This window comes from Microtus oregoni, unplaced genomic scaffold (assembly GCF_018167655.1).
Source record: "Microtus oregoni isolate MIOR12 unplaced genomic scaffold, Mior012 000028F_ref0000031, whole genome shotgun sequence".
Classification (NCBI taxonomy): domain Eukaryota; kingdom Metazoa; phylum Chordata; class Mammalia; order Rodentia; family Cricetidae; genus Microtus; species Microtus oregoni.
The window spans coordinates 23,055,177-23,067,702 of record NW_024543087.1 but is presented as its reverse complement, the minus strand read 5'-3'; the positions used below and the strand labels follow the sequence as shown (position 1 = coordinate 23,067,702).

The 12,526-nt window shown below is 36.7% G+C and overlaps 1 protein-coding gene and 1 pseudogene across 3 annotated transcripts in view; both read left to right on the top strand.

Annotated features, from left to right (window-relative positions):
• Stag1 (stromal antigen 1) overlaps positions 1-12,526 on the top strand; it is a 324,334-nt gene that overhangs the window by 235,611 nt on the left and 76,197 nt on the right. For all 3 annotated transcript variants that reach the window (XM_041677069.1, XM_041677068.1, XM_041677070.1), the window contains 2 exons: positions 7,971-8,088; positions 9,267-9,370. In XM_041677069.1, coding sequence (XP_041533003.1) covers positions 7,971-8,088; positions 9,267-9,370 — 222 coding nt within the window. The remainder of the gene's footprint in view (positions 1-7,970; positions 8,089-9,266; positions 9,371-12,526) is intronic.
• Positions 1,906-5,534, top strand: LOC121464511 (annotated as a pseudogene).

Genomic DNA, 12,526 nt, shown 5'->3' with positions numbered 1-12,526 from the left:
ATTCTTTAGTACATCAAAACTCCAAGGTTTTCCTATCTTCAGTTCTCTTTTTAAACTTACTTCCTATAGACATCTCAATTTGTAAGATTTCAGATAGAGCCTATCTGAAATAGGCTATCTGATGAGAATTTTGGAAATCAGACAGGTTGTTAGTCACTTAGCTATGACTAACAGAACTGATTGTCGTTCTTTGTTTTATTGAAATGTGAAATAATCTGTTAATAATACAATTTTAAAATGTTGAAAGATTTTGCCATGCAGGTAATATTAAGGTGAATGAGAGATCTACCTAAACTAATTGTTTGTTTTCTGTTGTTATCAAAATGTGACTTTTATAAACTCCAGAAACCTTTTGGTAGTAGTTAATTTTAGGTGACAAAGTATCCTTTTTTTTTTTTACATACTTGGCCATTTGATAGCAGAAGTATTACTTGAATATGATGAGTCCAGATTTCCCTATAGATGGTGTAACAATGGAGTTTGCTATATAAAGTTGTATTTCCTAGTGACATAATTATTTTCAAGTACATTTACGCAGATTTGGTTCCCTCCTTGTAGTCTTATGGAATAGTCAGAGTAACAGGCCCCCATATTATTGGTAGACAAAAGCAGTCTCTCCAGGGTTTGGACATTGCTTGGACTAGAATGTCCTTTGAATTCTTGGTTTCTCCGTCTCACTCTCCTCTGCCCTCCCCCAAAATAAAGCCTGTTGTCTCTTTGTTTGTTCTTTTAATTTTCTGTGTGTGAATGTGGGCATGTGTGTAGACATCAGAAGACAATCTTAGGTTTTGGTCCTCACCTGCCACCTTGTTTGAAAAAGGTCTTTGTTGATCCTGCTATGTATGCCACACTAGATGTGAGTTTACAGGGATTCTTTTCTCTCTGTCTTACATATCACGTGAGTGCCTACGCTACATGCCTGTGCGCTGACACAGAGCTCTTTTATAACTTCTGGGAAATGTAACTCAGGTCCCCAAACTTGTAAGAAGGACACTTTATCCTGTGATCGACCTCTTCAGCTCATGTCCAGGTTTCTGAAATTAACGAATGACTAGCTTTCTTTCAGCCAGATCAAAGACACAGTATTGGAATATTTAGAAATTATAGGAGTAATAATTTGGGCTGATTTCATTTGAAAATGGTTTTCCATAAACTCAATTGTTAAGAGTTACATTATTTACACAACTCCTTTCATGTGTTTTAACTGTCTACCAGAGGTGAAGAGGTAGAAAATCTTTAAATAAAACATTGGAAGCAAATTTTAAGTTACTTTAAAAAAAATCAGAACATACCTGGACTATTTTAATAAAAAGCTCCAAAAATTTCAGACTGTTTTATCAAATGTACAAGCTTAGAAGAAAGCCTGTAAAATAAAATGCAATTTTATCTTGCAGGATAAAATGTTCCAGTATGGAAATAGGATTTAATACAAGTTAGATATAACATAATTTGTAATAATTTTTCAGGTATCAGTCTTGCTGTATAGTGACTATTCATTAGAGTTATTTGTCTTGGGCTGGAAGGTGGTGACGCATGCCTTTAATCTCAGCACTCAGAAGACAGAGGCTGGTGGATCTCTGAGTTCGAGGCCAGCCTGATAGGGTTAGGATTAGCCATATTTAGAAGTTTTGTTATTGAAAGATTTTTTTATTTTTATTTTTCGAGACAGGGTTTCTCCGTAGCTTTTTTTGGTTCCTGTCCTGGAACTAGCTCTTGTAGACCAGGCTGGCCTCGAACTCACAGAGATCCGCCTGCCTCTGCCTCCCGAGTGCTGGGATTAAAGGTATGCGCCACCACCGTCCGGCTTGAAAGAATTTTTTTATAGGTGTACTAATATAATTTTATAAATGGTTGGGCTTAAGAATACTGTCTCTAAGTAGTAGGTAATAGCCATTGGAGAACACAATGAAAGAAAAACAGGATGTAGAAGTCTTTGGTAACTAAGTCTAAAGTTTGGGGGTTAGCTTTAAAAGTATGAATGATATTTAATGTAATTTTTTAATTCTTAAACTGTAGAAGCATTGTTTTCCAATTAAATAAAGAAGTAAAATGTGCATCAAGCCTAATAATATAAAAATATATCAAAAATTAAACTTGAATGAAAATGCAATATTCATACCTAGAGAAAGAACCGCGGTGAGAAGGAACCCACTAGACCATCACCCTGGCTAGGCTCTCTGGCTGCCATTGCATCCCTGCCTGCTCTTCCCTCTAGTTTATGTTAGGTCCAAACTCATGACTGATTTCAAGTACTTCACAACCAATTAAGAAGGGAGAAATCTTTGAATTAAAAGCCAAGCTCAGCCAGGTGTAGAGGCATGTACCTTTAATCTCAGCTGTCTGTGGAGTTCAAGGGCCAGCCTGGTCTACCTAGTGAGTTTCAGGACAGCCAGAGATTCATAATGAAATTCTGTTTCAAGCTCCTCCCCCCCCAAATCAAACTCAAATGTAGGAGAGATGAATCTGTGAAGAAGGTGCTTGGCACCCTGCCAGGAAGATGTTAGCGTTCTCTCTCCAGATGCAGTGTATGTAGACTGATAACCTGTAGCAAAGAGGATTTGGTACCTCTATTTGATGAACTATGCCAAGAGTCATCCAGATGTGAACATCTTGTATCAGATTTGTGAAAATCCAAGTCCTGTGATTTGAGTCTGGCATCCAGATGGACATGGTTAGGGAATATCTCTCTGAATCTCTCCAGAAGTGCTTGAAAGACAAAAGATCCCTATGTTCAGAAAATGACTGCAGTCTATGTGGTGAAATTCTGTACTGTCATTAAACAGATTATGTAAAGATGAAGTCCACATTCGTCTGTTAAGATATAAAAAAGAGGGGCTGGAGAGATGGCTCAGTGGTAAAGAGCATTGCCTGCTCTTCCAAAGGTCCTGAGTTCAATTCCCGGCAACCACATGGTGGCTTACAACCATCTGTAATGAGGTCTGGTGCCCTCTTCTGGCCTGCAGACATACATACAGACAGAATATTGTATACATAATAAAAAAAAAGAGTGAAAAGATATAAAAAAGAGGGGAATACCATGAATACAGGATATGGTCAGTCCAGTTACAGAGCCCTTGGAAATCTGGGAACTGATCACAGGGTGCTTCACTCTACCTGCCTCTGTCTTAACCACCCAAGAGATGTTCTTAACATCCAAGAGATGTTCTGACTATCCCCCCTCTTCCTTATAAGAGGTCACATAGCAGACAAGAACTGCCTCTCAGGCCAGGTATCCTAAGGTCATGGGTGGAGTGAATACCCAGTATAAGATAGAAAATCAGGGACTTGGGTATTTTCTGTGTTATCTCATAGCAGATTTAAATCCAGTGATGATGACGAATACTGTAGCAGTCTGAGATTAGTAAACTTAGCCAATCAGCAACTTAATCACTCTGAAACAACAGAATATCTATAAGCTTGTCACTTCTATGAATGAATGTACTGAATGGAACCAGATTTTCATACTTGACAGGCTATCAAATTACAGCACTAAAGATGACCTGGAAAATCAGTATCTGTGAGGAAGTAACTCCTGGACAACCATGTCAACTCAGCAGTGGTGTTTGAGCAGTAGACATCCTAAAGAAATTCTGGAATTGTTACACTAAGACTTCAGCTACTATAATAAGCTACTGAAGAAGTATCCCTTCCACCTGTCACTGTGCTGTCTGGAGAGCCATAATATTGCCCAGAGGAATAACAAACTAACTTTTCAGAGAAGGCCTAAAATGTTGAAGAAAAAGGAAGGAAGGAAGGAAGGAAGGAAGGAAGGAAGGAAGGAAGGAAGGAAGGAAGGAAGGCAGGCAACCAAAAAAGTCAGTCTTTTTTGTGAAGTACAAGGATCCTATCTATGTTAAAATAGAGAAGTTGAACATCGTGATTCTTCTTGCATCTCAAGTAAACATTGCTCAGGTTCTGGCAAGCTAAATATTCGACTGAGGTAGATGTTTATTCTTTTCCAAAGCTGTTGCAGGCCATTGGATGGTATGACATCAGATGAAACAATTAGCAGAGTACCTGTGTAAACACATTGCTTGATCTAATTCAGATCAAAGTAAATCAAGCTGTCCAAGAGGTATTTGTCATCAGGAATATATTGTGAGTACCCCAAGTAGAGTATTATTGCCATTCTCTGTGAGAACTTGGATTCCCTGTGTGAGGCCAATTATTAAGCAGCCATCAATTGTAGGAGATTATGCTGAAAGAATCAATAATGCAGATGAGTTACTAAAGAGTTCCCTGGGGGCGGGCAGGTCTTGGAAGTACCAAGCTACAGCTCGTTCTGCTTACCTTAGTGAAGCTGTTTCTATCAGAAACACAGGAGCTGTACCAATAGGTCCTAATCTTGGTCACACAGAATTCTGATAATTCTGACCCTGAAAATAAGGGTGATATTTATTGTCACTTTTTTTCAACTAACCTGTGACAGCCAAAGTAGTCTTCTAAAATACTAATTTCACAGGGAAACATGCCTCTTTAGGCCAATCCTCCTGGATGAGCTAACCTGCCACATTGTTTCCTTGGCCTCTATGTGCCATAAACCTCCAAATGCTTTTGCAGAAAGGAGTCATGGCATCCGTTGCAAGCATAAGCTCATTCATCATGAGAGCACTAATGCAGGTGGCAGCCCTGTTGGTACCGCCACTGGACCAGCCTTAGGTCATCCCCTCACAAGGTGATTTTCTGGGAGTCTTTTAAATCTTGACCTGGTTCCCTCAGTAAATGGATCACAGATGTCCTATATGCAGACAGGAGCCCTGGATCTTTTTAGGGAGGAGGACTGGACAGTCTGGTTTCCTTCCATTAGGGATTGCCTGCAAGCTTTGCCCTTCACCTACTGCTGTGAACCACAGTGATTTGAATGGCAGATTTGAATTTTCAATGGGGATAGGAATGATACTTGGTGGAAATGTGGCTCCTAAGTCAGGCTGGTTACCTGTAGAACAGGCTTGGCAATTTGGCAATTTATTCATCACCACAGGCACATCTCTATGGAAACAAACTTTGCCAATAAAGCTATTCATCATGTGACAGATTTTGCAGTACAATTTAATAAGAACAACTTTGGTATCATCCCAAGCACATTTTGGCCATGATACTTCACTGATGCATGTCTCTCTGCCTCTCAGGACTTTGGACTCTGTCATGAAGATAGAACTTCTGAATAACTGAATAGGTGTCTGATTAAAATAATATTGATGTCTCCTATCTCAACTGCCTTTTTACAATCAGTGTGCTTTTTATAGGTCCTATAATATAGAAGATGACAAAATAGGTTCCAGGTCTTCTTTATAACACAGAAGGTATATTCTCAATGAAAATGAACTCCAGTTTCAAATTAAGGAATGTTATTTAAATACCTACACTGTTGCAGCAAGTTACAAAAGTGTTTACACTGTTGCTAAAAGGAATGCAAAAGGGCATTTGGATTTTGGCTGAACTATATATTCAGCATCAATTATACACCATCACTGAAGTATGGAGCTGTTAAAGTCTCTCAGTTCATCTTTCAGCTCAATCCAGTCACTTTGTAATCAGTGCAAACTAAGATCTCTTAACTCAAATACTGCAGTACCCAGCCAAGCACTTAGTGACCCTATGCTGACATTAGCGTTTGCCCTGATGGGCAGGTTAGCTTCCTGTGAACATTTATAACCACTGTTTTAGTCACTTTTGGCCTCTGTTGTTCTTTGTCTTCACATATGGCCTTCTGTATAATATGCCAATGGTTGGCTTTTTTTCCTCTCTCCTTTGAGTATAGTTTGATATTCTGTAACTTAAAGATCATTTCAAAAGCAGGGGAGGAAAGTAACAAATACTAAAGCAAAGTAAAGTGTTGGTTGGGAGTGGGGGTATTTCTGTCATTGATTATCCCAGAAAATATAAATGGACTAACATGATCTATTAAAAAGCATTGTCCCACCAGGCTGTGGTGGCACACACCTTTAATCCCAGCACTTGGGAAGCAGAGGCAGGCGGTTCTCAGTCAGTGCGAGGCCAACTTGATCTACAAAAATCAAAGACAGCCAGAACTGTTACACAGAGAAACCCTGTCTTGAAAAAGTAGAAACAAACACAAAAAAGCATTGTTCTTTGAAGTTTCAATAAAGAAAATTAAAACAGCTGCTTACTATTTAAAAACATATCTTAGAATAGCACAGAAGAAAGTTTACAAATAATGGACTATATAACAAGTACTTACAAAAGAAGTAATAAGGTTGGAATTATGAAAGTTAATTCAGAGTTAAAGACCAATAACATTAAAGAAAACAAAAAGACATGGCTTCTATTTTTAAAATTATAATCTGCTGAATATAGTATCCCTTCTCTACAGCAATATACTTGTACTTAGTCAGCATAAGAATAAATTTAGTCATCTTGGGTTTTTATAGTGATAATCTGTGTACCATTATACATTTTGAAGTATAAAATTCAGTGTCGTTCAGTATGTATTGTATTGCTGTGCTGTCATCACTACCAAGAGTTTAAAATCATCAAGAACTATTTTAAAATCTTCCCTAACTAAAACTGTACCTACTCAACAAGCATTTTTTCCTTAGTAAAGTTTTAATGGTGATAGCTTTAATGCTTTTGTTTTCCTGTTTCTATTTTTATCTTTGACACCAAGTTGTATACCTTTTCTTCTTGTCTCTTTAGGGGTTATATAAGTGATGATTTAGGAATAATTTCCTTAAGGTGGGTGACTGGAAAATTTAAAGATGTCCTACTACAATCCCCTCCCCCGTGAAAATGATTAGTATTAACTCCTCTGGCTTTGATAATTAATTGAGAATAGGGGTGTGTCCACCAACCCTCACATGCATGTTTTTTCTAGTGTATTTCTGGAGCCAATATGTAATGTTTTAAATGCAGTAGAAATAAAGTAGAAAATTAAGGTAAAAGAAGAGAGAACAGTATACACAGATCATCCAGATTTACAAAAAGATTAGGTAGTAAGGAGAAATACACACAGTTTAAATGTTAGCTCTGTCCAGATAGCAGTAGGTAACCAGTAAATCTGGAAAGATGTTCCACTACTGATGAAGAAACAAGTACAAGCATATATAACAAATAGCAGTTAAGGAGTGGAAATATAGCTTAGTAGAAATCTTGCCTAATAGGCACAATGCCCTGGGTTCAATTCCCAGCACTGAAATATTTGCCCTTTGTGTGTGCTTTTCTACTTGGCTTCAGTTTTTAAACTTTTCTCTTGGTGAACTAAATTAATTTAGGAATTCAAATGAGTTGTGATGTATAGTTTACAAAATATAATCGCAAATGTTGGCTACCTGGTTATCACTTACCCTAAAAGTGGAATATCTTCATACAAGTATGGGAAGGTATTATTATTATCATTAGTATTAGTATCTGGACCAATGCCAGCCAGCATCCTTGAGTATCTGCATGAAGAGCTTCTGTTAGAGTGTAATATTTTTTAAGGTTTAATGATTAGATGTGGACATTGTTTTCAAAGAAAATTATCAAAATAGTCATGACAATAGAAAATTGTGAGATGAGAGGTACATTGAGTCGAACACAAATGAGAATAGGAAAGAGGAAAGTGAGAATAACTTAATTATTTTTACTTCAACTAAGATGTGCCAATATTTCAAATGGAATTCTGGGAGAAAAATTAATTTCCTTCTTTTAAAAGAAAAACAGGCCTGGGGAGATAGTAAATTACCTTCCATTTAAGCATGAGCAGAGGAGAATCCTTATGGGCTCAGGAACCAGTTAGCCTGGCCTATACAATGGTGAAAAGAGGCCGTCTCTAACAAGGTGGATGGGGAGGTCTAGCACCTCAAGTCCTATGACCTCCACAAGTAGACCATATATATATTTGTTTTGAATCGTTCTTAGAACTGTTTATACCAATCCATTTTAATTGTGAAAAAGTGATTTAACGCACAATATTATTAGTAGTTACTTTATTAAATGTTCCTTGGTCACATTCAATTTGTTAATTTTAGTTACATGAACATGCAGCCTACTTGGTGGACAGTTTGTGGGAGAGTTCTCAAGAACTGTTGAAAGACTGGGAATGTATGACGGAGTTGCTCTTAGAAGAACCTGTTCAAGGAGAGGAAGGTATAATATTTTGACAAGTCTATTTTCATTTTTTTTCCATTGATAAATGTAACTTCTGTGTTATATGCCATGTGTCATTTTAAATAGAACAACTTAATTCCTACAATGGTAAGGATTTCTGATTTTTACCTTTTCTTATGAACACAACTATACAATGCACAAGGTATTTCCATAGACCATGTGTTGTATAATATTCAAATCTCATGTTTGCTGGCTTCAGACGCAAAATGTGCTTACCGTTTAAATTTTTTCAAAGGTAAATCTTTTTCGTTGTATTTTCCTCTGACTCTGGATAGGGGGTTTGAAACCAAAAACTGTCCTCCCTTCCATTTATTTATTTATTTATTTATTGTGATTCTTTACTGCTGCATTTTTGTGGTATCAAACACTTGAAATATCTGATTAGATTATAAGCACATGGAGTAAATTGCATTTTTTCAATTACTTAATGTGTTAAACTATCTATATATGAACTATGTGTGGTAGAGCACGTCTTTAATCCCAGCACGCGGGAAGCAGAGGCAAGCGGATTTCTGAATTCAAGGCTAGTCTACAGAGCAAGTTTCAGGAAACCCTGTGTACCCCACCCCCCCAAAAAAGGAACAAGAAACTATATGTGTATTTTGACCAGAAATACATTAAAATGTGTTGTTAAACCAGGTGGTGGTGGCACACACCTTTAATCTCAGTACTTGAGAAGCAGAAGCAGGCAGATATCTGTGAGTTTGAGGCCAGCTTAGTCTACAGAGAAAGTTCCAGAACAAGCTCCAGAACTACACAGAGAAACCCTGTCTCAAAAACCAAAAGAGATAGATAGATGAGTAGATGGGTAGGTTGGTGTTGTTAGCTTTTTAAATGTATGACATCTTTAATTTATTGAAAATCAAAATTTTTAAGATTTGAAATTATGTAGAAGAAAATATTGCCTTACTCAAAAGTAAGGACTTAAAAAAAAAACTAGATGTTAAAGACAAGAGTGTTTACTTTAAATGCTTTGGTTTTTTGTTTGTTTGTTTGTTTGGCTAATGATAGCCACTTATTACTAAAATGGACAGAAATACTAAAATTAGAGTCCATCTTAATTATTAAGTAATAATGTTTGCAGTTTTTAATTAATCATTGTGTTAATTTAAGATATGATTATGAAACCACTTATACTCACGTTTTGTTCATTACAGCAATGTCTGACCGTCAAGAGAGTGCTCTTATAGAGCTAATGGTTTGTACAATTCGCCAAGCTGCTGAGGCACATCCTCCAGTGGGAAGGGGCACCGGCAAGAGAGTAAGTTTTCAGTCACTAAAAATTCTATAGCAAACTTATAAATGTAATTAAAATGTCTGTCTTGATACTTTATTGGTGTTTGTATCCCTAAACATGGGATTTTTTACAAATGATACATGCATACCATGGTGCTTCCTCTTTGTGTCTTAACTGCTTGACCCAAGTTCTATAAGTATCTTTTCCTCATATTTCTCTGCTTCTACTATAGTATTTTAGCTGTATAATTAAAAGTATGGAGTGGGGGGGGAGTGCTGGAGAGATGGCTCAGTGATTAAGAGTACTGGCAGTTCTTCCAGAGAATCGAAGTTTGATTCCTAATTCCCACTGCTTACAACTGTCTGTAATTCTGTAAATCTCTCTAGTCCCCAAGAATCTGATGCCTTCTGACCTTGTTAGGCACCAGGCATGCACCTGCTGCTCTGAAATACTTGCAGGCAAAACACCTATGCACATAAAATAATATTAATATTTATTTATTTTATTTTTTGACACAGGATCTATCTATTATATGGCTCTTGGTATCGTGGAACTCACTGTATAGACTTGATTGGCCTCAACTCTCAGAGATCTTCCAACCTCTGCTTGTTTTAATCTCTCTGCTAGGATTAAAGGCATGCACCACCATTCCTGGCCAATAATTTTTTTTTTAAGTACATGAGGACTCAAGAGGCAAATTGCATCATTTATAACCTCTTCTACAAACAGCTGTGTAATCTTTGAATAGATGAATTTTTATATATCTGTAGTTTGCTTAGCAGTAATAAATGGCTAATAATATATTTAGCAACTACTTAATAAGTTTTGTATACATCAGTGAAGAACCGTTTTTCTCTTTATGTAGAAGACACAAGCTTATATGAAGAACAAGTAGGACAGTTCCTTATAATCTCTTTGGCTTATTCCCATGTGATATAAAGTCTTATTTTAAACCTTTGCTATTGGCTTGGTGTTTTATGAAGTTCTGAGACCTTCAGCACTTTTCCGTCACTAATTGATCAATTTCTGGATTACCTTGTAAGCGGAGAATGTTCATTCATTTCCCAGCCACCTAGATCCAAACATCACATAGAAACTATATTAATTAAAACACTGCAAGTTGACACCTCAGGTGTATTTCTAGCTAACACTTATATCTTAAATTAACCCATTTCTATTATATTTTTCCACAAAACTTGTGATTTGTTATCTATTGCTTCTTGGGCATCTACATAGTGTCTACCTCCTTCGACACCTACATGGTCTCTCCTTGACTCCGCCTACTCTCTCTATCTCTGTTCATATTTCCCCCATGGCTTTACTCTGCTTAAGCCATTGGCCAAAGCAGCTTTATTCATTGGCCAATAAAAGCAACACATATACAGAAAGACATTCAACATCATTTCCCCTTTTCTATCCAATTAAAAAGGAAGCTTTTAACTTTAACAAAGTAAAATTACATATAACAAAACAGGTATCAAGCAAGAATTACGGTTACAGTAATTCTTTATGAGTCTAAAGCTTCATACCATTTATCTTTTATCATAACTAAAGAAAACTATAACTATTCTTCAACTCCATCAAAGAAGGATATAATGTTACCTAAGTAACATTATAAGTAAACAGGAAGTACATTGTAAGCAATTTCCAAAGTTCTAGAATTGACAGAGACATCTTGCTGCCTCTGCAGTCACCCAAAATTCTTTTGTAACATTGGAGCATCCATCTTCAGCCTACAAGCTCATAATAATCTAGCAGACTTTTCAGTGAAACAGAAAATTTGAAGAGCTGCTCTGCCTTGTTCTGGCAAAGTTTATCAGTAGCTTTCTTCTGTGTCCTACAGAATGTCTGGCAGTTTCTTCTGTGAATCAGGAATCCCAAAGGACCATACTGTCCTTTGGAAAGTTCAGCAGTCACTTTTCTGTGGGTCCTGCATGTTCAGTTCATACAGCATGTCATCAAAAGTCCAGGCAAGAGTCATTTCTTGCCCAAATGGCTAGCCTTGTCACATTGAAGGCAAATTCCATAATGAGTTTCTTAAGTGTTCATTAACATCTTTGAAGTAATTGATGTTGCCAGAAGCAGACATTTCTCACTGTCAAGAAAAGTCTAAGTTCTTAAACATTTTAAATGCCAACTTTTAGAAAATCTAACTAACATGACTACAAGTTTGACTATTATAAATGACTATCAATCTGTAATTTTAATTATGCATTACATTTTTAAGTGAGCTGCACAAACATAATACCTTTTTTTTTTTTTTTTTTTTTGGTTTTTCGAGACAGGGTTTCTCTGTGGCTTTGGAGCCTGTCCTGGAACTCACTCTTGTAGACCAGGCTGGCCTCGAACTCACAGAGCCTCCTGTCTCTGCCTCCTGAGAGCTAGGATTAAAGGCGTGTGCCACCACTGCCCAGCACAAACATAATACCTTAAACAGGAGAAATACATATACATAGTGTTACAAATCGACCTTAAATTTATGTCAATAGATCAAAGTCCTCAAAAATATTTATTTCTGGGGTGGAGAGATGGCTCAGAGGTTAATAGCAGTGCTTGCTCTTCCAGAGGTCCTGAGTTCAATTCCCAGCAACCACATGGTGGCTCACAACCATCTGTAATGAGATTTGGTGCCCTCTTCTGGCCTGCAGGCATGGAGACTGAACACTGTGTACATAATAAATAAATCTTTAAAAAAAATATTCAGTTTTATATCATATCCCTCTTTAAATAAAAACAAACATTTATAAACGATCATTTTGGTAATTTGAGCGTAGATTTTTCTAAACTGCTTCCAGCTGTTTCTTGGGTGAAATATTTTTAGGATTCACAGAGATAGTTCAGCAGGGTCTGTTCCATCCAATTAGCCTGAAAGGGAGCCACGGGTTCTCATTTTCTGTGTAAACAAAAGCAGAACTTCTTTACCAAAGCAATATATCCTTATACCCAAATTTTGAAGTCAAGATACCTTTATGTTGGTTTAAGTTAGCATACCCCAGAATCAAATATCTCTTTGCAGTCAAAAAATTCAAAGAAAACACAATAATATACGTAATCCAGACTTTCTGTCTATATTTCATCTTTGCATGGCTTATTTTTCTTTACTCCTTTAATCTATAGCTGCCTATACTCTTTTATATTACTTTTACTGTCTCTTTAAATATTTTTTTAAAACTATTTCTT